The sequence below is a fragment of the Salmo trutta genome, chromosome 1 (genome assembly GCF_901001165.1).
Source record: "Salmo trutta chromosome 1, fSalTru1.1, whole genome shotgun sequence".
Classification (NCBI taxonomy): domain Eukaryota; kingdom Metazoa; phylum Chordata; class Actinopteri; order Salmoniformes; family Salmonidae; genus Salmo; species Salmo trutta.
The window spans coordinates 53,375,825-53,401,724 of record NC_042957.1 but is presented as its reverse complement, the minus strand read 5'-3'; the positions used below and the strand labels follow the sequence as shown (position 1 = coordinate 53,401,724).

The 25,900-nt window shown below is 43.0% G+C and overlaps 1 protein-coding gene across 1 annotated transcript; it reads right to left on the bottom strand.

The window, feature by feature from the left end:
* Positions 1–10,046: 10,046 nt before the first annotated feature.
* Positions 10,047–25,351, bottom strand: LOC115199976 (zinc finger CCCH domain-containing protein 7B). The gene is made up of 23 exons (XM_029762584.1): positions 25,173–25,351; positions 24,796–24,863; positions 24,617–24,653; positions 24,138–24,335; positions 23,533–23,691; positions 23,031–23,111; positions 22,740–22,793; positions 22,217–22,259; positions 21,885–22,081; positions 21,368–21,788; positions 21,155–21,216; positions 20,884–20,992; positions 20,057–20,215; positions 19,677–19,879; positions 18,923–19,023; positions 18,664–18,845; positions 18,269–18,345; positions 17,982–18,148; positions 17,227–17,332; positions 16,878–16,986; positions 14,441–14,574; positions 14,054–14,223; positions 10,047–13,853 (listed from the first exon to the last, which is right to left on the bottom strand). The coding sequence occupies exons 2-23, from the start codon at positions 24,852–24,854 to the stop codon at positions 13,673–13,675; spliced, it is 3,009 nt and encodes a 1,002-aa protein (XP_029618444.1). The 5' UTR covers positions 24,855–24,863; positions 25,173–25,351; the 3' UTR covers positions 10,047–13,672.
* Positions 25,352–25,900: the final 549 nt, after the last annotated feature.

The following is a 25,900-nucleotide window of genomic DNA, read 5'->3' as shown; positions in this document are numbered from 1 at the left end:
GCACCCACCTCAGTGATGCACTGGGACCATTTTTGTACCAGAACTCTCACCACACATTAGCTATCAGTTGGACAGGTGAGGAGTGACATATGCCAATTAGGAATGAGGGGGATGATAGGTGGCCACCCGCCTAATGGTCCAACCCGGACCACTCGCTCAAGAAAAAATTGGCCCGCGGCTGAATCTAGTTGAGGATCCCTGTCGACATGGATACTTACTTAGGTTTTATATGAAGATGCATTGTATCCAGTTTCTCCTCTGCAATACATGGCGACAGGATGCATTATACATTGCTGCATTTGTATCCACACTCCTGGCCAAACAAAACACGTGTGTTCTTTTCTCTCCTTCACGTGCAGAGACAAGCTGTTGAGGGGCGTGGTTATGGCACGTGCAAAAGCAGGGCGGCAGTAGCCCGGGAAGCACGGCCTCGCGCTGTACTGAACAGCTGGCGCGTCCCTATCATGCCTTTTCACCCAGCGCAACCGTTCTACGGTTGGATTGGAAATGTGTTAATAACGTATGAGTCATATCCCCTCACCTTACACCACATCAATAAAATTGTTATATTGATAATGGTTTCCGATATGTTAATAGGCTAGAATTATCACATTCCTACGCGCATCCAAACGGAGCTTCAACAAACATCAGTCAGTTTTTTGTTGTTGCAGGATGTTCAGACAGCATCATGATGTACTGAACACATTCCACCACTGCAAATCAGTCATTCCAAAAATAGTAACAACAATACTTAGTAGCCCATGTTGGCCATACCTGGAACCAATTAAGGGCTTCATTCACTGGGTGAATTAAATCTGATTAGTTTAGTTCTAGTTTTAGTTCACCCATGTCTTATGTATTTAGGTCAGTGTCATATTTTGTATGAAGACAGTTTGTACAGTGGATTTAGGTCTGACCTTCAGACAATATGAATCTTTATGGCAACACAACATATGATGCAATGCAATGTTATTCTAGCAGGTCTCTCTATATGCAACAGCTCAACTGTTCACTCACTGTACAAGATACACAACAGAGTGGTACAGTAACAGTACATCTGAACTTTTACAGAGTAAACAAAAATCTAAGTGGGTACATAAGGGAGGAACTAGCCACAAATAGTTATCTAGGTTAAAATACAGGTGATATGAGCCCATAAAATAGGTCAGTATCTAGATACCTTGTATCTAGACTAGCACCTAAAAAATTCAAAATAAAGTTATATAGACTGACAAGCTTCTACAAATGCAAATCTAATAGACCCGTACAGACAGTACTTGAAGATGGCTATTATTTAGTCAGGTCACAACATTTACGATCAATTTATACTGAACTAAAATATACATGCAACATGTAAAGTGTTGGTCCCATGTTTCATGAGCTGAAATAAAAGATCCCAGAAATGTTCCATACACACATAAATCTTATTTAAAAAAAATGTTGTTCAGAAATGTGTTCACATCTATATTAGTGAGCATTTTTCCTTTGTCAAGAAAATCTGTTGACCTGACAGGTGTGGCATATCAAGAAGCTGATTAAACAGCACGATCCTTACACAGGTGCACCTTGTGCTGGGGACAATAAAAAGGCCACTCTAAAATGTGAAGTTTTGTCACACAATGCCAGGGATGTCTCAAGTTGAGGAAGCAAGCAATTGGCATTTTGTCTGCAGGAATATCCACCAGAGCAGTTCCCAGAGAATATAATGTTCATTTCTCTACCATAAGCTGACTCCAACGTCGTTTTAAAGAATTTGGCAGTATGTCCAACCAGCCACACAACAGCAGACCACGTGTATGATGTCGTGTGAGCGGTTTGCTGATGTCAACAGCCTGATCAACTCTATGCGAAGGAGATGTGTCGCACTGCATGTGGCAAATGGTGGTCACACCAGATACTGACTGGTTTTCTGAACCATGCCACTACTTTTTTTTAAGGTATCTGTGACCAACAGATGCATTTCTGTATTCTCAGTCATGTGAAATCCATAGATTAGGGCCTAATGAATTTATTTAAATTGACTGATTTCCTTATGAACTGTAACTCAGTAAAATCTTTGAAATTGTTGCATTTATATTTTTGTTCAGTATATGATGGCACAAGCAATGCATAGAAACATGGTCCTGATAATTTCACTTTTAGATCAACAGAATTGTATGAAAGCAATATAAATCCTCTCCTACATTCATTTCCTCGGAGGGGAGAATGACCAGAGGGTTCAGCTTTGTGGGAGCAGCACAGTATGGTTTGTTTGCTAATAAACTTGGTGATGTCAGATGCCTCTGGTTCTTGTCTGTATAACAGATGGATATCAATCTATTCAGACTGCATAAGAGTAGCCCTAGTGGAAGTCTACTGTCCACAGCAAGAAGGGCATGAATGTACAATTGTTTAGTGTTAGGAAAATAAGAGACTGAAAGACCATGTATTTGTCTGTATACATATCCCTCTTTAGAGGAATGTAATAATGAACTAATCTCACATATCTTAACATCCACCAACTGGTCTTGGTGTTGACTTGAAAGCGGAGATGCACAGTCTCTGGGACATTCAGTAACTGGAGTGGAGATGCTTTAACCGCTGGGAGCAACAAGGCTATGCAAATCACATTTTATTTGTCACATGCTTTGTAGATAACAGGTGTAGACTAACAGTGAAATGCTTATGGGTCCTTTTCCAACAATGCAGAGTTAAAGATGAAAAATAAAATAAAGATAGTGACACAAGTAATAAATTAAACAATGAATAATGAAAACAAATAACAAGTAAAAATAACATGGCTATAAACACTAAGCATACAAAACATTAAGGACACCTGCTATTTCCATGACATAGACTGACCAGGTGAATTCAGGTGAAAGCTATGATCCCTTATTGATGTCAATTGTTAAATTCACTTCAATCAGTGTGGATGAAGGGGAGTAGACAGATTAATTAATCATTTTTAAGCCTTGAGACAATTGAGACATGGATTGTGTATGTGTGCCATTCAGAGGTTGAATTGGCAATACAAAATATTTAAGTGCCTTTCAACGGGGTAAGGTAGTAGGTGCCAGTTGCGTTGCTGGGTTGTTCATGCTCAACCGTTTCTGTGTGTATCAAGAATGGTCCACCACCCAAAGGACATCCAGCCAACTTGACAAAACTGTGGGAAGCATTGGAGTCAACTTGGGCCAGCATCACTGTGGAACGGTTTCGACAACCTGTAGAGTCCATGCCCCGACAAACTGAGGCTGTTCTGAGGGCAAAATTGGCAGGTGCAACTCAATACTAGGAAGGGGTCCTTAATGTTTTGCACACTCAGTGTATAGGAAGTATAAAATAACATGGCTATATACAGGGAGTACCAGGACTGAGTTGATAATTGAGGTAGCTATGTACTGTACATATTGGTAGGGGTCAAGTGACTAGGCAACAGGATAGATAAAACAGTAGCAGCATCGTATGTGTTGAGTGTGAAAGTGTGTGTGTGTGGATTCAGTATTCATGTGTGTGCATGTTATATGTGTGTAGGCGTATGTGGTGTGTGTGTGTTGGGGTATGGGTAGAGTCCAGTGTGTGTGCATGGTGCAAGAGAATTAGTCCAAAAAAGGGTCAGGTAGCCATTTGATTAGCTCTTTTGTAGTCTTGTTTAGAGGTCTTATGGCTTGTGGGTAGAAGCTGTTCAGGGTCCTGTTGGTTCCAGACTTGGTGCATTGGTATCGCTTGCCATGCAGTAACAGGGAGAACAGTCTGTAGCTTGGGTGGCTGGAGTCAGAATTTTTTGGGGGGCTTCCTCTGACACCGCCTGGTATAGAGGTCCTGGATGGCAGGGAGCTCAGCCCCAGTTTGCTGACAACACGATGGTGGTAAGCTTGATCACAGACGACGATGACACAGCCTACAGGGAGGGGGTCAGTGACCTGGCAGTGTGGTGTCGTGACAACAACCTTTCCCACAACTTCAGTAAGACCAAGGAGCTGAACGTGGACTACAGGAAATGGAAGGGGGGGGGGGGTACGCCCCATCCACATCAACATGGCTGTAGTGGAGCGGTTCAAGAGCTTCAAGATCCTCGGGGTCCAAATCACTAAGGACAAAAATAGTCCACACAGACACCCGCACAGTGGTGAAGGCGTGATAGTTCCTCTTAAATAAAAAAAAGAACACCATTTAGCAAAAGGCTCAGCACACAAACACTCAGGCTGACTGGCTGTCGTTCCGGCAAATGAGAAATAAGACTACTTAGGCTATCCGTTATGCACCTCCCCGAATTTTGTCTTAAACACTCTACAACAAAGCTTTCAGTGTCCAAAAAGCTTTCTCTGCCCTTAACCTTGTTATGAACACCTCCAAAACAAAGGTCATAGTATTCAATCAATCCCTATCCCAGTCTGCTGTCCCCACATGCTTCAAGATGGCCACCATTGTTCCTGTTCCCAAGAAAGCTAAGGTAACTGAACTAAATGACTATCGCCCCGTAGCACTCACTTCTGTCATCATGAAGTGCTTTGAGAGACTAGTGAAGGATCATATCACCTCCACCCGACCTGATACCCTAGATGCACTCCAATTTGCTTACCGCTCCAATAGGTCCACAGACGACGCAATCGCCATCACACTGCACACTGCCCCATCCCATCTGGACAAGAGGAATACCTATGTAAGAATGCTGTTCATTGACTACAGCTCAGCATTTAACACCATAGTACCCTCCAAACTCGCCATTAAGCTTGAGACCCTGGGTCTCGACCCCGCCCTGTGCAACTGGGTCCTGGACTTTCTGACGGGCCGCCCCCAGGTGGTGAGGGTAGGAAGCAACATTTTCACCCCCCTGATCCTCAACACTGGGGCCCCACAAGGGTGCGTTCTCAGCCCTTTTCTATACTCCCTGTTGACCCATGACTGCGTGGCCATGCACGCCTCCAACTCAATCATCAAGTTTGCAGACGACACTACAGTGGTAGGCTTGATTACCATCAACGACGAGATTGCCTACAAGGAGGAGGTGAGGAACCTCAGAGTGTGGTGTCAGGAAAATAACCTCTCACTCAACGTCAACAAAACAAAGGAGATGATCGTGGACTTCAGGAAACAGCAGAGGGAGCATCCCCCCAACTACATTGACGGGACAGTAGTGGAGAAGGTGGAAAGTTTTAAGTTCCTCAGCGTACTCTTCACGGACAAACTGAAATGGTCCACCCACACAGACAGCGTGGTGAAGAAGGCGCAACAGCGCCTCTTCAACCTCAGGAGGCTGAAGAAATTTGACTTGTCACCTAAAACACTCAAACTTTTACAGATGCACAATCGAGAGCATTCTGTCGGGCTGTATCACCGCCTGATACGGCAACTGCTCCGCCCACAACCGCAAGGCTCTCCAGAGGGTAGTGAGGTCTTGCACAACGCATCACCGGGGGCAAACTAGCTGCCTTCCAGCACACCTACACCACCCGATGTCACAGGAAGGCCAAAAATATGATCAAGGACAACAACCACCCGAGCCACTGCCTGTTCATCCCGCTATCATCCAGAAGGCGAGGTCAGTACAGGTGCAGCAAAGCTGGGACCGAAAGACTGAAAAACAGCTTCTATCTCACGGCCATCAGACTGTTAAACAGCCATCACTAACATAGAGTGGATGCTACCAACATACAGACTCAAATCTCTTGCCACTTTTTAATAAATGTAATAAATGGATTTAATAAAGGTATCACTAGTCTCTTTAAATAACGCCACTTTAATAATGTCTACATATTTCTCATCTCATATGTATATACTGTATTCTATACCACCTACTGCATCTTGCCTATGCCGCACGGCCATCGCTCATCCATATATTTATATGTACATATTCTTATTCATCGCTTTACATTTGTGTGTATAAGGTAGTCGTTGTGAATTTGTTAGATTACTTGTTAGATATTACTGCACTGTCGGAACAAGAAGCACAAGCACTTTGCTACACTCTCATTAACATTTGCTAACCATGTGTATGTGACCAATACAATTTGAATTTATTTGATTTGATGTGGATCGGTAAGAAGAATGCCCCCTCTCTCCACCAGTATGATTACTACCTCTGAGGGTTTAGAGCTTGAGGTAGTCACCTCATACAAGTACTTGTGAGTATGGCAAGACGGTACACTGTCCTTCTCTCAGCACATGTCCAAGCTGCAGGCTAAGGTTAAATCTAGACTTTGTTTCCTCTATCGTAATCACTCCTCTTTCACCCCAGCTGCCAAACTAACCCTGATTCAGATGACCATCCAACCCATACTAGATTAGGGTGACGTAATTTATAGATCGGCAGGTAAAGGTGCTCTCAAGCGGCTAGATGTTCTTTTCCATTCGGCCATTAGACCTGCCACCAATGCTCCTTATAGGACACATCACTGCAATCTATACTCCTCTGTAAACTGGTCATCTCTGTATACCCGACGCAAGACCCACTGATTGATGCTTATTTATAAAACCCTATTAGGGCTCACTCCCCCCTATCTGAGATACCTACTGAAACCCTCATCCTTCATATACAACATCCAGTCACATTCTGGTAAAGTACCCGAAGCACACACATCCCTGGGTCACTCCACTTTTCAGTTCGCTGCAGCTAGCGACTGGAACGAGCTGCAAAAAACACTCAAACTGGACAGTTTTATCTATTTATATTTTTCCACATTTTGTTACATTACAACCTTATTCTAAAATGGATAAAATAGTTTTTTTTCCCTCATCAATCTACACACAATAACCCATAAAGACAAAGCAAAAACAGGTTTTTAGAAAGAAAAAACTGAAATATCATACTTACATAAGTATTCAGACCCTTTACTTAGTAATTTGTTGAAGCACCTTTGGCAGCGATAATAGCCTCGAGTCTTCTTGGGTATGACGCAACAAGCTTGGCACACCTGTATTTGGGGAGTGTCTCCCATTCTTCTCTGCAGATCGTCTCAAACTCTGTCAGGTTGGATGGGGAGCGTCGCTGCACAGCTATTTTCAGGTCTCTCCAGAGATGTTTGATCGGGTTCAAGTCCGGGCTGGGCCACTCAAGGACATTCAGAGACTTGTCACGAAGCCACTCCTGCCTTGTCTTGGCTGTGTGCTTAGGGTCGTTGTCCTGTTGGAAGGTGAACCTTCCCCCCAGTCTGAGGTCCTGAGTGCTCTGGAGCAGGTTTTCATCAAGGATCTCTCTGTACTTTGCTCCGATCATCTTTCCCTCGATCCTAACCAGTCTCCCAGTCCCTGCCGCTAAAAAACATCCCCACAGCATGATGCTGCCACCACCATGCTTCACCGTAGGGATGGCATTGGCCAGGTGATGAGCGGTGCCTGGTTTCCTCCAGATGTGACGCTTGGCTTTCAGGCCAAAGAGTTCAATCTTGGTTTCATCAGACCAGAGAATTTTCTTTCCCATGGTCTGAGAGTCCTTTAGGTGCCTCTTGGCAAACTCCAAGCGGGTTGTCATGTGCCTCTTACTGAGGAGTGGCTTCCGTCTGCCCACTCTACCATAAAGGCCTGATTGGGGCGTTTTAAAATGCTAATAGCCAAGGTTGTGCACAACGTGGTTCTCTTACTGGTGTGAGTATGACACTGGTAGGATTGTTTGTTAAATCACACTTTTTCTATGTGTACAAACATTCTAAATTCCGCTCGTAAGTAGTATTTTAGAATAGTTTCTACGCAATATTGATAAATGAGGCCCAAGATGTGCAAAGCTCTTAGAGAGCCAGAGACTCACAGCTGTAATGCTGCCAAAGGTGATTCTAACATGTAATTACTTATGGAAGAGAGAGTTCTGTATTTCATTATCAATACGTTTGCAAACATTTCTAAAAACATGTTTTCACTTTGTCATTATGGGGAATTGTGTGTAGATGGGTGAGACATTTATTTCTTTAATCCATTTTGAATTCAGGCTGTAACACTAAATGTGGAATAAGTCAAGGGGTATGAATACAAGGCACTGTTTTCCAGTCTGTGCTAGCAAAACAGTCCTGTAGCTTAGAATTTGCTTCATCGGACCACTTCTGAATTGAGCGTGTCACTGGTACTTGCTGTTAGATTTTTTCCCCCACTAGATTTATGGAAAGAACAAGCTATGTGTAAACACAGACAGCAAAATGATTACGAGATGGTCACTGTGAATCACCAATGCCATGCCAAATTCATGTGGCACAAAACACTGATGTCTGGGGTGAGAGCTCTGATGTATAGACTGTTTGTGGGTATGTAAGCAAGTCTGATATGAACTCCATCATGGGAGCATGCAAATGAATGTCATTTTGAACACCATACACTGAGAAAGAATAAAATATTTTATTCTGGATTTTCAATTTTCTTTGATATTGAATACTGCATTGTTGAGGAAGACCTTGCAAGTGAACATGTGTATGTGTCAAACTTATTTGATTTGAATGGCTATGGCCTGTGTCCATCACAATTCAGTAAAACATGTCAGACAGAAAAGCAAAGGCACTGGATTTGGGATCTAAATTAAAAATGAGGGTATGATGATGAAGAGTGTGTGAACATACACTAGGACTACATCAAGTAGTGAGGATACCTCTCCGCATAATGAGGGCACGCTGTGTGCACAAATGCCCTACAGCCTACGCAATATTCTGAATATACAAGGCCTGTTAGCAGAGGGGTTAGTTATGTACAATTAAAAGAGTAGGCCTATGTAATGGGAATCTCTCATGTGATTTACAGACTACCCTGTCACTGCTTTGTTAGGCTACACATTTGTGCCAGCCTTAAGCACAGCGGTGCCAAAAATAACAGCATAATGCTGGAAGTGGAAGGGATGCCTACCACGCTTGTGACGCCTTAGTTGGCCAACAAGTTTCTCATCCCAGTTCCTGTTATCAAATAAAATGTTATTGGTCACATACACGTGTTTAGCATATGTTATTGCGGGTGTACCGAAATGCTTGTGCTTCTAGTTCGGACAGTGCAACATATAACCATGGGTGGTCACAAGGCAGTTCAGTCAAATGGACATATAGTCAAATATTCCTAAACTTTTAAGAAAACAAGGAGATGATACATATCTACTTTATTAACGAATGTAACAAAACATGTAGTGACACTGACTAACGTTAGTTTCTTGTGAGACTATCACTTCATAATATGCAAAGTGACATTTGCTGGCAGCAAGTGTGTTACAGTATCAAATCATCCAATGCAGTTTGCCAAGACATGAAAATGTAATGTTTTGTGAAATAGTACATTGACAAGTTTGATAACAAACCCAGGCAGCCAGTAACTAAAGTGTAAGCAATTGAAGATGTTGCACATGCTGCAAAGTTTATATTTCAATGACATTGTATCAGTCCATTTAGTTAGCAACACAAGGAAGTTGCAGGACGCTAATGAAATTTGACTGTTAAAACATTACTGTATGAATGTAGCCAACGTCACTGGCATGAAGTAACCCTCTATCGGGATGTGTCTCTATCGTCACAAATGTGTTAAAGAGAATAGCAAGGGTAAAACAAATTCACACAGATTTCTACTACCGTTGTCAATGGAAAACGAGAATGGAAACTCCATCAGGGCTTTGAAGACTTCAGGAATAAAACTTGAATTGCTTTGTCTGATATACACTTTGCAAGAACTTCTAATTATTACTAACATTATGAATATAGAACGTACTCTGTGAAAGACCAAGGATACTAATCTTTCAATTTATCCAGAGTTTCGGTTTGCTGTATAGGCTGTCAATCATACCCATCAGCCAATTACAAGTTGGGAGCCGGTTTGTGTATTCGACCACAAAGGTGCGAAACCCCCATCTCATCACGCACTCGCAAGCATTCGGGACACTAAACAGCACTTCACGAAGAAGATCTGAAAGTGGAAATCATTTACCCTCTGCTTGAACCTCAATGACATGAACCACACTAACTAGAACACAAAAGATTTTTACACAATATATATAAAAAGTGTCCTTTGATAAGATAAGACCTTAGTCAGTAGTAGTGTTATAGTTGTGTAATAAATTACAATAAGTAACAAAATAATTGTCAATAACAGTAAAAAAAAAGATCATGGATCTATTACCTCTCAAAAATAGTTTTATTTAACATGTCAGATTTGGTCAATAGCTCAAACAATTCATTTTTGTTTTCTCAGGTGCCATGATGTTGGAAATTAAATGCAAACACTGCGGTCTCTAACCATCTGTTCAATCAGTATGGCAGCTACAATTAAATAGAGTGGTCAGGAGAGCAGTGTGAATAGTGTTTGACAAGGGTGCACTTTTATAAAGGGGTCATTTTGATGGCTTTGAGAGGGGGCACTTCAGTTTCAAGAACTGTTTCCAGCCAGCAAGGATTAAACTGCCCGAAAAAAAAGTCCTTAACAAACAACATAGGCAGATATATTGTGGTGCAGTCAGTTCAATGACATAGATGGATGTGATGAAGGTCAATGTGATTCACTCCTTGATTAGAATGATTTAATCGAGGACAAAACCTATGGCAGTTTCCCAAACTTGGTCCTCGGGACCCTAAGAGGTGCATGTTTTGGTTTTTGCCCTAGCACTACACAGCTGATTCAAATAATCAACTAATCATCCAGCTTTGATCATTTTAATCAGCTGTGTAGTGTCAGGGCAAAAACCAAAATGTTCCGAGTTTGGAAAAAGCTGACCTAAGGCAAATCAACAGGATCCAGCTCACTGACTTTGTTTGCATAGTAGGAAACATACCACTTCCCACTCTATAGATTATTTTAGAATATTGTAAATCAAAATCGTTATAGCCATAATTGTCATTGAAATAATAGTATTTAGTAACAAACTTAAACCTTCCATTTGGTTCATTCCGAGAGTATCCATTACCTCTCTATACTGGCTAAAGCTGGTATTAAAACACACTTCCCATGTGCAAAGCTTATGAACTAACACAATTACCAGTGATGTACACAGAACTTTTCAATATTTCAAGAGAACCCCCCCCCCCAAAAAGTGAGCATGTTAACCCCTCCCTTACCCCTCACCCAGCCTGGTCTCATAGACTAGACGTAACATAGTAAATGTATATCCGGGACATTCAAATTAGTATGTTACGTTTGGTATGGTTACATAAGACAGATGGCTACTTAAGACAAAAACTAAAGTAAGGTGGATGGGTTGGCGTATAACATGAATGTCTAGCAACCCAAAAGGTTGCGAGTTCAAATCTCATCATGGACAACTTCAGCAACTTCTGAACTACTTACTACTTTTTAGCTACTTAGCCTACCTCCTAAACTCTAACCCCGAGCCTAGCTAACATTAGACACCTAGCTAGAATTTGTAACATACCATACACGTTTTGCTAATTCGTAACACATTGTACGGGTGATAGAAATCCACAAATGAACACATACCATACAAAATGTAAACATATACTAAATAGCGTGTCTCGGATTTACATACAGAATAAGACAAAATGCTCTGAGACTAGGTATGCTTCACTGCCTTTTTCAGCTTCTAGGGTTACAGGCTAAATGCTCTCATCTGCACAACTCTGAATTATGTATTCTCCCTATCCTTATTTAGAATTACAGTCTTAGCTTTTAGGCCACCGCCATTGCAAAACAGGAATGACACACCCAGAAGCATACTCTGAACCCAACAATACAATGTATGATTTGGTAACAAACTAAGGTATAGAAATCAATAAGATTATTTTACTAGGTTTAACTACCATGTTATTACTTATTGTTTGCCAACATTGATATAATGTATTAATGTGCAGGACTACATATGTGGAGATACATTTATTCACATCTTCAAATTTACTGGGCAGATAATCTTTTCTTCAGCATAACATGAGTGAGTCTATACGCTAGATAGGAACTACTACTACAGGCACATTTGAGGAACTTCCAATCTCTCTTGTATTGGATATTAAATTATGGGTCAATCATCTACCCACAGATAAGGCCTTAGTTAGCATCCTCAATCTATTTAGCCAGTAGTAGTGGTAGGTGTGGTAGAGTCCGACCGCTAATTGTAGACGCCCTCCTTTTGGCCGCAGAGACAAATTTTGTATTTTTTGTTTGTCATGAGGCGGAGAGAAAATGTTACTGTTTTAAAGCTAGTTTCCTGCAATTCCACACAATTTATATCATCGGGCTGAGAGAAAATTAAGTTTAAGTAATTTTTTTTGAATGACCGTGGCAGTCTCATTCCTTTCGTAATTTTTGCTTTATTGAAGAGATAGGGTGAGTCAAGGGGCAGTGGGCCGGTTTCAAATCCACTCCAACTCCGGCATATATATGTGCCGCTGGACCACATAGAAAATGTGCAGTTTTAAAGCAAATTTTCTGAAATTCTACACATTTTGCCATGGCTTACAACATGTTCTTATGCTATTGGAGTGACTTCAAATCAAATTCCATAAAATGTTTTGAATTTGAGATTTTCCCTGACAATCAAGTTTTTATTTTGGTGGTTGTTCTTAAATGATGTTATTTAAAATATATAGCTCCATTATATATTTCTACATACTTTATATCTGGTTTAGTTGTTTATGTTTACACTGAAAACGTTTTACAGCCCGAAAATGTTTAATCATATTTTTTTTGGAGCGGTGGCAACTATTTAGCAGCGGTACTAAATGAATATAGGAAAAACACTGTCCGGTGAGTGCAATTAGCTCCAATGAGTGTAATTTGCTCAATATTAGGAGTTGAGAAATAAAGTTGACATCATTAGAAAATAGATATTACCCTCTTTTATATTGTATGTTTAATTTAAAATTAATTCAGTCTTGTTGCTAGCAATATTGATAAAAACATTGAAATAAAATAATATTTTTATATTTCCATGAACACCCTGCAGTACCCCTGTATTACTGTGATCATATTCTGTAACGTTTTGTCTGTCTACAATGGCAGCAGCAAATTCTTTAAAGATGCAATATGCAGAAATCACTCACCATTTCCTGGTTGCTAAACTTCTAATACTTTGCCTAATTTCAGTTAGTGACAAAACAAGCAATGTAGAGAATCACTGTACTATCTAAATTGTTGTGAAATATCTTTCCAATAACCAAAAATATAGTATTTTCAGCTGTTTGAAGCTGGTGTACAAAAACAAAAGAATCAAAAATAAAACTTAACATTAAGCATAGAAATAGGACACATAGAACAGATCTTTCAATGAGAATGACCACTCTATAACTAACATTTCTATGTGAATTTGCTCAAGTCACCCAAAAAGTTACACATTGCAGCTTTAAATTGGCATAAGACACATAAACAAAGTGAAAGTGAATAACTTTTGCCTTCCAGCAAAACCGGTTTTCATTTGATGGAAGAACAGTTGTGAAAGTTTGAGGGTTGTATAAAGAGTCTCATCAGAACGCAAGCATAAATGAATTCTTAATATCCCCCAATAAGACATATATAGATTAAACAGACTATTAATGGAGATATTTGGTCAGTACTGTTTTGTTAAATGGCAGTGCTAAATTACTTCCCCCCCCCACTGAAATTCGGAACCAAGACCTCATTTGTTAAGCCCTTTAGAAAATATTGGACAAATAAGGCACTTGCAGTCCTAACCAGCTCAAACAGGTATTAACTGTATTAACTGTTAACTAATAAAGAAAATACTCCCCAGGGTTTTCAACAAAACAGACGACTGCTGTCTATTTACAGGTGCAAGTGTCTCACATAGGGGACAGGGGCCTCAGTCCTGCAGGAGAAAGTTGTACTTCCCAAAGTCAAACTCGTCTGGCATGATGAGCATGTCTTTACGGGCCTTGGCCAGCTTCCGCCGCAGGAATTCCCTCCTCTCCTGCCATTCCACCAGCTCCTCAACACTGTGGGCGTAGTCACAGCTCACCCCCTCGGGACAGCCACTCTCCAGCCTGTCAATCACATTGATCTATATTATACATACGTCAATCACTGTGCACCGATAAAATTTGACAGGAACAAATAGGATAAGGGTGTGATAAGTGAACCCTGCCATATCCCAGGTGTTTTCTGTGTGCATATACAGAGCATCTCTTGATGGGTAATGAGAAAGGAACTACAGTATTGAGACCCTCCCCTGGGCGAATGTTACCTGGGGCAAAGGGCAAGGCGGAGTCCGGGGAAGCGGTATGTCCAGGTGAGGCTCTCGTCCTCTCCCTCGCAGCTGAATACACGGTCCTTGTGTTTCTCTGAGGAGATGTGCTGCTGCCACTGGCGCTTGCTGTTACTATGCCTCCCACACAGACGACAATGGAAGCCGCTCTAGAATACACACGCAAAGTAAAACTGTTCTCATAGTACGTTACGCATTCATACACACTGACATACGCACACATTGCATGAAGATGCATGCACACACTATCAAAATACAGAATCCTTCTTGATAGTGGTAGACAGCTTTTACAAATGAGAAAGGTGAATGTATTGTTTGCGTTCTACATCCAACAAACAGGTTTTGTGAGTAAGTGCCTTTACTCACCATTGGCTCGGCATAGTCGGTTGGCATGACAATTTGCTTCTCCTCTACGGGTTGGGTGATCAGGGTGTCATCCGGCGGACGGTTTTGATTCGTCATTGTAAGCCACATGTCGTACATCTGCTGCATATCCTTCACTTCAGGAACAGGTTCAAAGAGGAACGTAAGTAACAACACTAATGCGTATACTTTGATGTATACGCTGACTCAGTGAGCGTGTTTATTAGCGAGTGCATCAGAGATGTCGAACCCACTGTGACTATTAAAACCTTCCCTAACCAGAAACCGTGGATTGATGGTAGCATTCGCACAAAACTGAAAGTTCGAACCACCGCTTTTAATCATGGCAAGGTGACTGGAAACATGACCAAATACAAACAGTGCAGCTATTCCCTCCGCAAGGCAATCAAACAAGCAAAGCGTCAGTAAAGAGATAAAGTAGTCGTAATTCAACGGCTCAAACACTAGACGTATGTGGCAGGGTCTACAGTCAATCACAGATTACAAAAAGAAAACCAGCCCGTCGCAAACGTCGGCGTCGTTCTCCCAGGCAAATTAAACAACTTCTTTGCTCGTTTTGAGGACAATACAGTGCCACTGACACGGCCCGCTACCAAAGCCTGTGGGCTCTCCTTTTCCGTGGCCAACGTGAGTAAAACATTTTAAACGTGTTAACCCTCGCAAGGCTGCCGGCCCAGACAGCATCCCTTAGAGCATGCGCAGACCAGCTGGCTGGTGTGTTTACGGACATATTCAATCAATCCCTATCACAGTCTGCTGTCCCCACATGCTTCAAGACGGCCACCATTGTTCCTGTTCCCAAGAAAGCTAAGGTAACTGAGCTAAATGACTATCGCCCCGTTGCACTCACTTCTGTCATCATGAAGTGCTTTGAGAGACTAGTCAAGGATCATATCACCTCCACCCGACCTGATACCCTAGACCCTCCAATTTGCTTACCGCCCCAATAGGTCCACTGACGATGCAATCACCATCACACTGCACACTGCCTTATCCTATCTGGACAAGAAGAATACCTATGTAAGAATGCCGTTCATTGAATAAAGCTCAGCATTTAATACCATAGTACCCTCCAAACTCGCCATTAAGCTTGAGACCCTGGTTGCAACTGGGTCCTGGACTTTGACGGGCCACCCCCAGGTGGTGAATGTAGGAAACAACATCTTCATCGCACTGATCCTCAACACTGGGGCCCCAAAAGGGTGTGTTCTCAGCCCTCTCCTGTACTCCCTGTTCACCCATGACTGCGTGGCCATGCACACCTCCAACTCAATCATCAAGTTTGCAGACGACACTACAGTGGTAGGCTTGATTACCAACAACGACGAGACGGCCTACAGGGAGAAGGTGAGGGCCCTCGGAGTGTGGTGTCAGGAAAATAACCTCTCACTCAACGTCAACAAAACAGATATGATTGTAGACTTCAGGAAATAGCAGAGGGAGCACCCCCCATCCACATCGACGGGACAGTAGTGGAGAAGGTGGAAAGTTTTAAGTTCCTCGGTGTACACATCACGAACAGACTGAAATGGTCCACCCACACAGACAGCGTGGTGAAGAAGGCGCAACAGCAACAGCGCCTCTTCAACCTCAGGAGGCTGAATAAATTTGGCTTGTCACTTAAAACCCTCACAAACTTTTACAGATGCACAATCGAGAGCATCCTATCGGGCTGTATCACCGCCTGGTACGGCAACTACTCTGCCCTCAACTGCAAGGCTCTCCAGAGGGTAGTGAGGTCTGCACAACGCATCACCGGAGGCAAACTACCTGCCCTCCAGGACACCTACAGCACCCGATGTCACAGGAAGGCCAAAAAGATCATCAAGGACAACAACCACCCGAGCCACTGCCTGTTCACCCCGCTATCATCCAGAAGGCGAGGTCAGACTGAAAAACAGCTTCTATCTCAAGGCCATCAGACTGTTAAACAGCCATCACTAACAGAGGCTGCTGCCAACATACAGACTCAAATCTCTGGCCACTTTAATAAATGGACTTAAAGTTATCACTAGTCACTTTAATAATGTTTACATATCCTACATTACTCATCCCATATGTATATACTATATTCTATACAATCTACTGCATCTTGCCTATGCCGCACGGCCATCGCTCATCCATATATTTATATGTACATATTCTATTCATCGCTTTACATTTGTGTGTATAAGGTAGTTGTTGTCAATTTGTTAGATTACTTGTTAGATATTACTGCATGGTCGGAACAAGAAGCACAAACATTTCACTACACTCGCATTAACATCTGCTAACCATGTGTATGTGACCAATAAAATTTGATGTGTACTGGTGGGGATAATAGGCATCTGAACCAATCCTGCTCATAGATCAAAGTAAACAAAGGCGATAATGTGGAACAAAAGGTTTAATGGATAACGAAAATATAGTGTAAACTTACAGCCATTGTTCTTCATATAAGTCCATACTTGCTTCTCCTCTTCACTGTGGGCAAAGGCACAGTTCCCAATGTAGTGGCACTTCTTCTGCTTCACCACATGTGCACATATCTGAGGGGGACACGTTATGCCGTTACACACAGGCTGCGAGGATGTTTGTGGAAACAAGTTTGCACAGTGTCAATGATTAAGTATTAAATTCAACTGACCAATATATACCGTTACCCATGAGCACACTAACATAATAGTTCATTATAAGTTAAATAGACACAATGATAATATGCTTGGTTGAGTCGATCAAAAATTATTTCTAGTAGGTAGTGCATGAGGAGTAGTGGGGGCAGCACACACGTCATACTGCTGGGGGTAGGTCTTGGCAAAAGGCAACGGCCGCACCATCACCCACTTCTTTCCCTCAAAGAACTTCACCAGCAGCACCCGACGCTCCTTCGTCCAACTACAGGGAGAGAGATGTGAGAGTTATGGTTGACTTTCCAGAAAGATACTATCCTAAATTACATAGGGCTTCGCTGTAAACGCTCCATACACCTTGGCTTGTGTCCCCGAGATGAACATTCTCTATTGTCATTCAAAAAACCGAACACATATCTCAGACTACACATCTAACATACATTGACCATACATTGACCAGTGCTCCCGCACATTGGCTAACCGGGCTATCTGCAATGTGTCCCGCCACCCCCTCCTTTACGCTGCTGCTACTCTCTGTTCATCATATATGCATAGTCACTTTAACCATATCTACATGTACATACTACCTCAATCAGCGTGACAAACCGGTGTCTGTATGTAGCCTCGCTACTTTTATAGCCTCGCTACTGTATATAGCCTGTCTTTTTACTGTTGTTTTATTTCTTTACTTACCGATTGTTCACCTAATACCTTTTTTGCACTGTTGGTTAGAGCCTGTAAGTAAGCACTTCACTGTAAGGTCTACACCTGTTGTATTCAGCGCACATGACAAATACACTTTGATTTGATAGACAATAGTGAATAACAGTGGTCAGTCATATAGAATTGTTGCATACTACAGTGAAGCACTGGTCTCCATCTGGCTAGGGATGCTAGGTAGGGTGCAGCCTCACCTGTGCCTGGCCTTGGCTGTACAGTACTTAAGCGCTTTGTCCGGCTCGCTGACCAGCCCGTCCCTCCAGCACTGACCACAGACAACCTTCCTCTTCAGGTTCAAGTTATAGCCTCCTCCCCCACCTCCACCACTTGAGGATGAAGATGGTGGTGGCATGTACACCGGCTTATAGTCAACGAGTCACAGGGACAAAAACAGAGAGGCAAAAGGTGGAGAATCAGACAAACTACACAGGAGCCATTGCCTCACCATATTATGAGATGTGGCATAGCAGGGATATTATACCTTGGGTTTGTGCGTGGTCTGCTCCTGTTTATGCCAGTGTCGCTTGGATTCCTGAACAATTTCTTCATGAGTGACGCCTAAAGAACAGGCACATACACAGAAAAGTGATGCCTAGTCGAGCCTAGGCATCACTTTTTACAGACAGTATTTACAAACAGTGTTTATCAACTGTGACAAGACTGAACGGCAGTGTCTACTGACACCTACTGGACTTTGTTGAAATTTTCCTGACTTTTAATATAGAAACTAACATTTACAAATAAAGATGTTTTATTGTAGATCGGCCTCTACATTTAAAAATGTTTTCACATTTATTAGACAGGAATAAATATGTCTCTCTGTGTCTGAGACCGGGTACAATGTTCATGAGTGTGTGTGCATCAATCTGACTGTACCAGAGTCTTGCTGAAGCCTCCAGCACTTGAGCTCTATGACGGAGTGGGCAAAGGAGCAGCTGTCCTCTCGCTGGCAGCCGTAGCGCTGGGCATGGCGGCACACGTCCAACTGGCACTGGGTGTACAGCGGGCGGATCTTAGTGTAGTGCACGCTGCTGGACCTCACCGCATGCACCAGGCACCTGCAGGGCACAGGGGGGGAAGAGTGAGGGTGTGTGAGGGAGGGAGGGAGGGAGGGAGGGGAGCAAACGTGACTCACTTGTTTTTGTTGAATGGGTGTCGGGCGCAGGGGTTGGAGCAGGTGGACGGCACCTCCTTACTGCACTTACTGATGATCCTGGGCTTACTGTCATAGCACCGCTGAGTAGAGAGAAGGGGGGGGAGAATGAGGGGGAAAGTTGAGGTAAACAGACACAAGAAGTAGGGGGGAGTATGAGTAAGGTTGAACGGCATGTTTTAGAGGTCTGCGCACGACTGATTTTTTTAATCCCATTTTTATTGCACCTCATCTCATGTTGGTTGAGCGCCCTCCACTTCTTTCCATTATCAATATGTATTTATACACACTGTGGTAAGCTACAGTCTAATCATATTTAAGCTAACTGCCACGTGATTCTCCGCCAATGTAGGCAGCCTACTCTATTTCAATGAGACCACACATACTAGGCACACTTGAACTCTCACTCCCAACTAGGAGAGGAGAGGTAGGCTACTGAAGTTGAAGCAGAGTGTGTGAATAATGCGAAAATTGTGCTTTCAAGCATACAAAGCAGAAAGACGACCGTTTACAAATAATCTGCGGGACAACAAAAATATTTTCATCCCAAAGTCATCTGTCTGACTGCACGCTCGCGCCCGCAGCATGAAAAATGACGACCGCTCTGCAGCGATCTCTGTCGGGACTCACAGCCCTCTACCATGTTTCACTGGTAAAGTTTGAACATATGGAGGTGTGTCTGTGTAAGGGCACACGTGTGTGTGTGTGTGTGTGTGTGTGTGTGTGTGTGTCCTACCTCACAGAGGTACATGAACATGCCGTTGTGGAGCTGCAGCAGGCATGTGATGCTGAGCCTGTCATTGTTGGGGCTCTGCGGGTCAAACAGCAGCTCTCTGTTCAGGGCTCCCTTCCTCTCCAGGGTCCACACATCTACCTCCTCCTGGCAGTAGGCAAACGTACAGCCCTCCCTATACTTACACTTCTGAGTCTCCAGCACCTCTGCACAGAGGGAAGGAACTTAGATTACAACATATACAAACTCAGACCAAAGCTAACCTTTAGGACCCTTTTTCCACAGATTAAAACGACTGGGTATTTTGACCTATGACACACACACACATTATCTTCATCTAAACAGAGCCTCTTTCCCGCACCAGTGACTGTTGTTTTCCGTACCCTTGCAGAGCACAAACGGCCCAGTAAAATTGTGCGTGGGGCGGGGTCGCACCCTGTTCCAGACAGGGTGCTCTGAAGCCCTGATCCTGCACAGAAGAATGTCCCGCTTACAACGGTGGGCCAATTCTGCCTGGTGCTGGTAGCCAAGGACCCCTGGACCTGAGAGAGACAGAGAAAGGGAGAGACAGAGAGAGAAAGGGGAGTTAAGGGGGACCTAGAATGATAACAATAGAGGTGAACCTCAGTGCTATGATGGCCTTGAAAATGTCTGTCTTATTAGTTAGAAGTAGGGTGCCTCCCGAGTGACGCAGCGGTCTAAGGCACTGCATTGCAGTGCTGGAGGCTTCACTACAGACCTGGGTTCGATTCCAGGCTGTGTGGCAGCCGGCAGGAACCGGGAGACCCATGAGGCGGTGCACAATTGGCCCAGCATCGTCTGGGTTAAGAGAGGGTTTGGCCGGCCAGGATGTACTTGTCCCATTGTGCTCTAACGACTCCTTGTGGCGGGCCGGGCGCATGCATGCTGACTTCGGTCGCCAGCTGTACAGTTTCCTCCGACACATTGGTGCGGTTGGCTTCCAGGTTAAGTGAACAGTGTGTCAAAAAGCAGCGTGGCTTGGCGGGGTCGTGTTTGGGAGAATGCATGGCTCTCGAGCTTCGCCTCTCGAGTCCATACGGGAGTTGCAGCAATGGACAAGACTAACTACCAATTGGGGAGAAAAAGTACACACACACACACACACAAAAAAAAAATGACATTAAGAAGTAAACTGGGGAGGGACACTGGCTGAGAGCTGAGAGGGAGTTTATCATGTACACTACTGTACCTATCCATCTGTAGCACGTGGCACAGGCCTGCATGAAGTCATGGGTGGCTGCTAGGGGGTTCTTGGTCAGCTGAGACAGCTTGGAGGAGACCTGGCCATTCTTTACCACCTACATCGCCATGGAAATTCATTTAGGTTAATATGTCAAGGCGAACTCCAAAGACAAAGTTGTATGTGACCTAAACGTTGCATAATAAATGTTTACATTTAAATGTACACAATGTACGGGAGGGAGTCCAACAAATTCTGCTGACAGAAATAAATGGCTTACTGTGTTGTTGGACTTCTTGGGCGAACGTGTTGCAGAGAGAACATTGTGGGAGATTCTTGCACCTTAAGATAGCGTGAGAACAAAAAACAGAACAATCAATTATAACACCTAAATTAGGTTCATAACTTTCTTGGTGTTAAACATTAAAAGAAAAATGAACCATGTATACATTGCTAAAAGCTAACAAGACATTACCACCCTCAATTGACTCACCAGGCAGGTTGAACTCAGAGAGGGAGTCCAGCCCCCCTCCCCCCACCACCACTGGTTTGGCTGCTATTGCGCCCCCAAGTGGGTAGAAACTGTCAAGGGCATCTAAGGCATCAAGTGAATAGAGTGGTGTTGTGGGAGCCAGGGCATCCCCACCACCAAGGCCTGAAAGGGTGTCCAGGTTGTTTAAAGTATCTAGAGAGTCTAGAGCATCAAGGCCATCTAAAGAGTTCAGAGCACCCAGGGCATCCCCCCCACCCATGCCTGGGAAGGTGTCCAGAGAGTTGAGCTGGCTGATGGCTGAGTTGAAAAAGGCTGGGGGGAGCCGGGGCGAGGGGGCGGGCAGACGTGAGGGAAATGGGAGCTGGATGGGGACACAAGCTGAGCTGGGGAGGATGGTGGGAAAGGCACGTTGGGGGGGAATCTGAATGACAACGAGAGGGAGAGAATGAAAAGTTGCATTGACAGATTCAGGTTAGATATATCAGAATACTACGTCAACCAGTAGACACAAACTCACACAGTCCAGCAGGCTGTCTAGATCATCTCCCATCAGCTCACTGTCACCCAGGTGCTCCGACTCAGGCACAGAGATGGGCAACCCCCGGGGACCTTGGACAGGGCTACCCAGAAGTTTGGAGTAGACCAGAGGACCAGAGGGAGAGGATTCATCACTAACTGGGATAGCGGCAGATAGAGCCTTGCAGGAGAAACCAACTGAAAGACAGGGAGAGAGAACAGGTGAGTTTTATTTTCTAGAAGTTATTCAATTGTTTTGACAAATCTTCTTCGATAGTTTTTACATTACAATGTGATAGGTAATTCAACATTTCAGGTCAGGAGAATTACTACCTGATGAGATGTCACTTAAGGAATCCAGACCACTGCCATACATCTTGAGGTGAAAAGAGAAAGACAACAGCTTCTGTTTAAGTGACAATAAATCAACAGGTAAACCAAAGTACATTCCAAATCTCAACCAGTTTAAGTGGAAATATGTAACTTATTGGGCACCCCAACTAAATTCACATAGAAATGTGGTTATAGATGTATCATTCTACTTGAAAGCAAGTCTAAAAAGCGATATATCTTTCTATGTGCTCTATTTATATGCTTCATATTCTTATGTTTTGTTTTTGTGTCTATTACTTTTGGTTTTGTACACCAGTTTCAAACAGCTGAAAAAAATATTTTTGGTTATGGAAATTATATTTCAGAGCAGTTTAGCTGGTTCAATGATTCTCTAAACTATAATAGCTTATAATTAATTAACTTATAATTAGGCAAACTATTAGTTTCAGCAACCAGGAAATGAAAGAGCGATTTCTGCGTAGTGCCAACCTTAAAGTGTAATGGTGAAAGTTGTTGTACTTGCCTCTCCTGCAAAAGGAGCTGTGTTCCCATTACTTTTCTCAGAAGTGGCCGACTCCTGCAAAGGAAACAAATACTAACTCCATAAAGAGGCAACCTAAAGAAAATGACAAATTTAATGACTTCCAATTGTTATGAATCCAAATTGAGATTTAAACCAGGGCATAAACAGCTCATGGCAGATTTGATCAGAGAATTGCATATTGAGAACAATTGAATCCAAGTCACTTATCACGGAAGGTAATTTGCCATGCTGTTTGAATCTAGACCTTCTGCTTTGGAAAGGGATTCTCACCTGTGTGCTAATGTAGGCTTTGCGTATCTTCAGGCCCAGTTTGTTAGCTAGCTCCTGTGCCAACTCATACACATGTTTGTCCTATGAAAAGTACAAAAGAATATATATATATATATATATTTTTACATTTAAATAAGCTTTTTATTAAATGAATTTCACAAACACTTCTTCTGAGCAACACGGTACTGCAAAAGTATGGTGTGAGGTCTCCCCCCTCGCCGCTTCTTCTCACATTCTTTTGAAAAACATCAAAGGTATTCGAAGGAGAGAAGGAAATGTGGAAACAAATCGACTTGTATGAAATGAAACTCCCCTTCTCCACTAGCGGATCATCATGAGGAATCCCAAATTACACATGTCAAGTGGTAAAAAGAAATGTGAGCTGTGCTAGACATTTTATAGATAAAAACAATATGCTACTTAACCTTTTAAAGGTGTGCATACTTTTCTACTCCAAGAAAAGAGCCTCTGATGTGAAGGGGTAATTCATAATGTTACTCACGTTAGGCGTAGTGAGCAGGCAGCCCGTGCTGCAGTTGTAGGCCTCTCTGAAACGGCCCAGCTCCCGCAGGCATAGAGCCTTCCTGTAGAGTGCCCTGGAACTGTCTTTGCACAGAGCCAGCGCACTGTCACAGTCCTGCACACCCTGCTCATACTCCCCCTGAGAGAGATGGAGAGAAAGAGATGACAGGTAATGTGTGGGTTCTGCCACAGAGTGAAAGACTAAGGCCATACAGTGGTTAATACAGGCTAATGAGAATGGGGTAATTGGGGTAATGATAGATGATACAGGCTCTGTAACTTCAAGGGGATGTTGAGGAAGTGTCTGACTTTTGGCATGATGGCAACAGTTCAATGATGAGGCTGAAACATGTTGCACATGATGCAATAGAACAATGTGATGCAACAACACGAAATACTGAAATAGAGAGAGTGCGATGGGTATTCACCATTGGTTCAATATTTTCCCACTACAGCACATTTGCTATTAAATATTATACTTAAAAGATGACTTCATACCTTTTGGATACAGAATTGAACCTCATTCAATCATCAATATTGTGGATCAAAGATGCATAATCCTGGTGACACACCACTCTGACTCACCATGCTGTGGTAGGCTGCTGCCCTGTTGAAATACAGACTCTCCAGCAGGGCTGAGGGAATTTCCAGAGACTCAGCCTGGGCATAGTGGGCCACGTTAACACCCTCACTGAAGTCCTTTATGGCCTGCTGCCACTCACACTCCCTGAACATTGCATTCCCCTCATCCAGCAGGTTACACACCAACTGGGTCAGAAACCCCTGGAGGGACATTCAGGGAAGAGGAGAGGAATATGGCATGGGAGTGAAATAAAGACAGTACACAGGAAAAGCCATAAAGGACATGGATGTGTCTAATCAGCATTATGGCTGGTTTTGGTACTTTTTCCCATGGTAATAATGAACCAAATGTAAAACATCTCTGCAAAGGGCAAGCTGCAAGACTGTGAGCACACATGTTCTTTGGAACAGTATAGGGGGGTGTAGACATGCCTAGACTAAGGTCAAGAGAGAAGACAGTCATCGCATTCATTAATCCCTACCTTATAGCCTTCAGGCTTTGGATAAGGCAAAGAAGACCTAGGACAGAGGAAAAGATAACCTATCTTAATTTTGACATGTGAACTAGTTTGTGGGTATAGGATCAATGACAAGTAAGAGAGCAACTGGCTACAATTTATTGACAACTTGTGGGAATTGCAGGGGAATGTTTATTTCTCACTGTATGAATCCCAGGGCGTTCTGTATGCCCTCCTGGCGCTTTTGACGGTCCAAGTCCATCTCTGCACACTGTAAAAAGAGAATAGCCCATATCAACATAATTTTGACGTCTATTATAGAATTAACGTTACCTAGCCAGAATAAATAAGCTAGGTTCAAGAGCTCGTGCGAAGTATACAGCAACGAGAAAATAATACGTGGCCAGTTTAGCCAAATATTTGTTTTGTTTAGTTAACTTGAGGCATGGGTAACTATTTATCTAGCTTTCGTGCTAGCTAGCTAGCTAACGTTAACTAGATAAATAGTTAACCATGCCTCAAGTTTTCGTGCTAGCTAGCTAACGTTAGCTGGGCATGATTCGAGGAAGTTACAACCCACCTGGTGATAAAACACATAAGTCGACGTTTACTACTGTGGACAGCGGGAAATCTCGGCACAGATAATTCAGAGCTGTACAGCTACCAGTCATCCAGTATAATTCTTTGCAAGGGTATTTTTTTCGTGGACAGTTCACATTTGAGTTTCACTTCCAATTCCTCAGCTGAACAATGAACACCCACTCCCTCCCTCCCTAGCTTGTTTTTGAGTTGCTTGGCTCCCACAAGGTCCTAGTGAGATTATTTCAAGGGTAGGGTGAGGTGTGCTCTGAATAAAATGTTTCTTGTTTAGACATGTCATAAGGAAGTAATCAATTATACGCGAAATTAAAAAGTTTGCATTTGTATTTTATTTGAGAAATTAATCGAGCTAGGATAGCTTTCACTTTTGTTTGTGTTGATTCTCTCTGCAGTTCTACCGCAAAGGCCGGCAGATGGCGATATTGAGTAGTTTGATCTCATTTGACCTCTTAATTAAAGCGAGACCTTTGTATTATTTCTAGCGCAATACCGGCAAAGATCAAATCAAATCAAATTGTATTGGTCACATTCACATGGTTAGCAGATGTTAATGCGAGTGTAGCGAAATGCTTGTGCTTCTAGTTCCGACAGTGCAGTAACATCTAACAAGTAATCTAACAAATTCACAACGACTACGTTATACACACAAATGTAAAGGGATGAATAAGAATATGTACATATAAATATATGGATGAGAGATGGCCGAAC

Excerpts from the sequence above, each read along its gene's own strand:
- LOC115199976 (XM_029762584.1), bottom strand. The coding sequence starts at position 24,854 with ATGGACTTGGACCGTCAAAAGCGCCAGGAGGGCATACAGAACGCCCTG. Across the intron at positions 22,794-23,030 it reads AAGCCTACATTAGCACACAG|GAGTCGGCCACTTCTGAGAA; the intron begins GTGAGAATCCCT and ends TTTCCTTTGCAG. Across the intron at positions 21,789-21,884 it reads TAGACAGCCTGCTGGACTGT|ATTCCCCCCCAACGTGCCTT; the intron begins GTGAGTTTGTGT and ends GTTGTCATTCAG.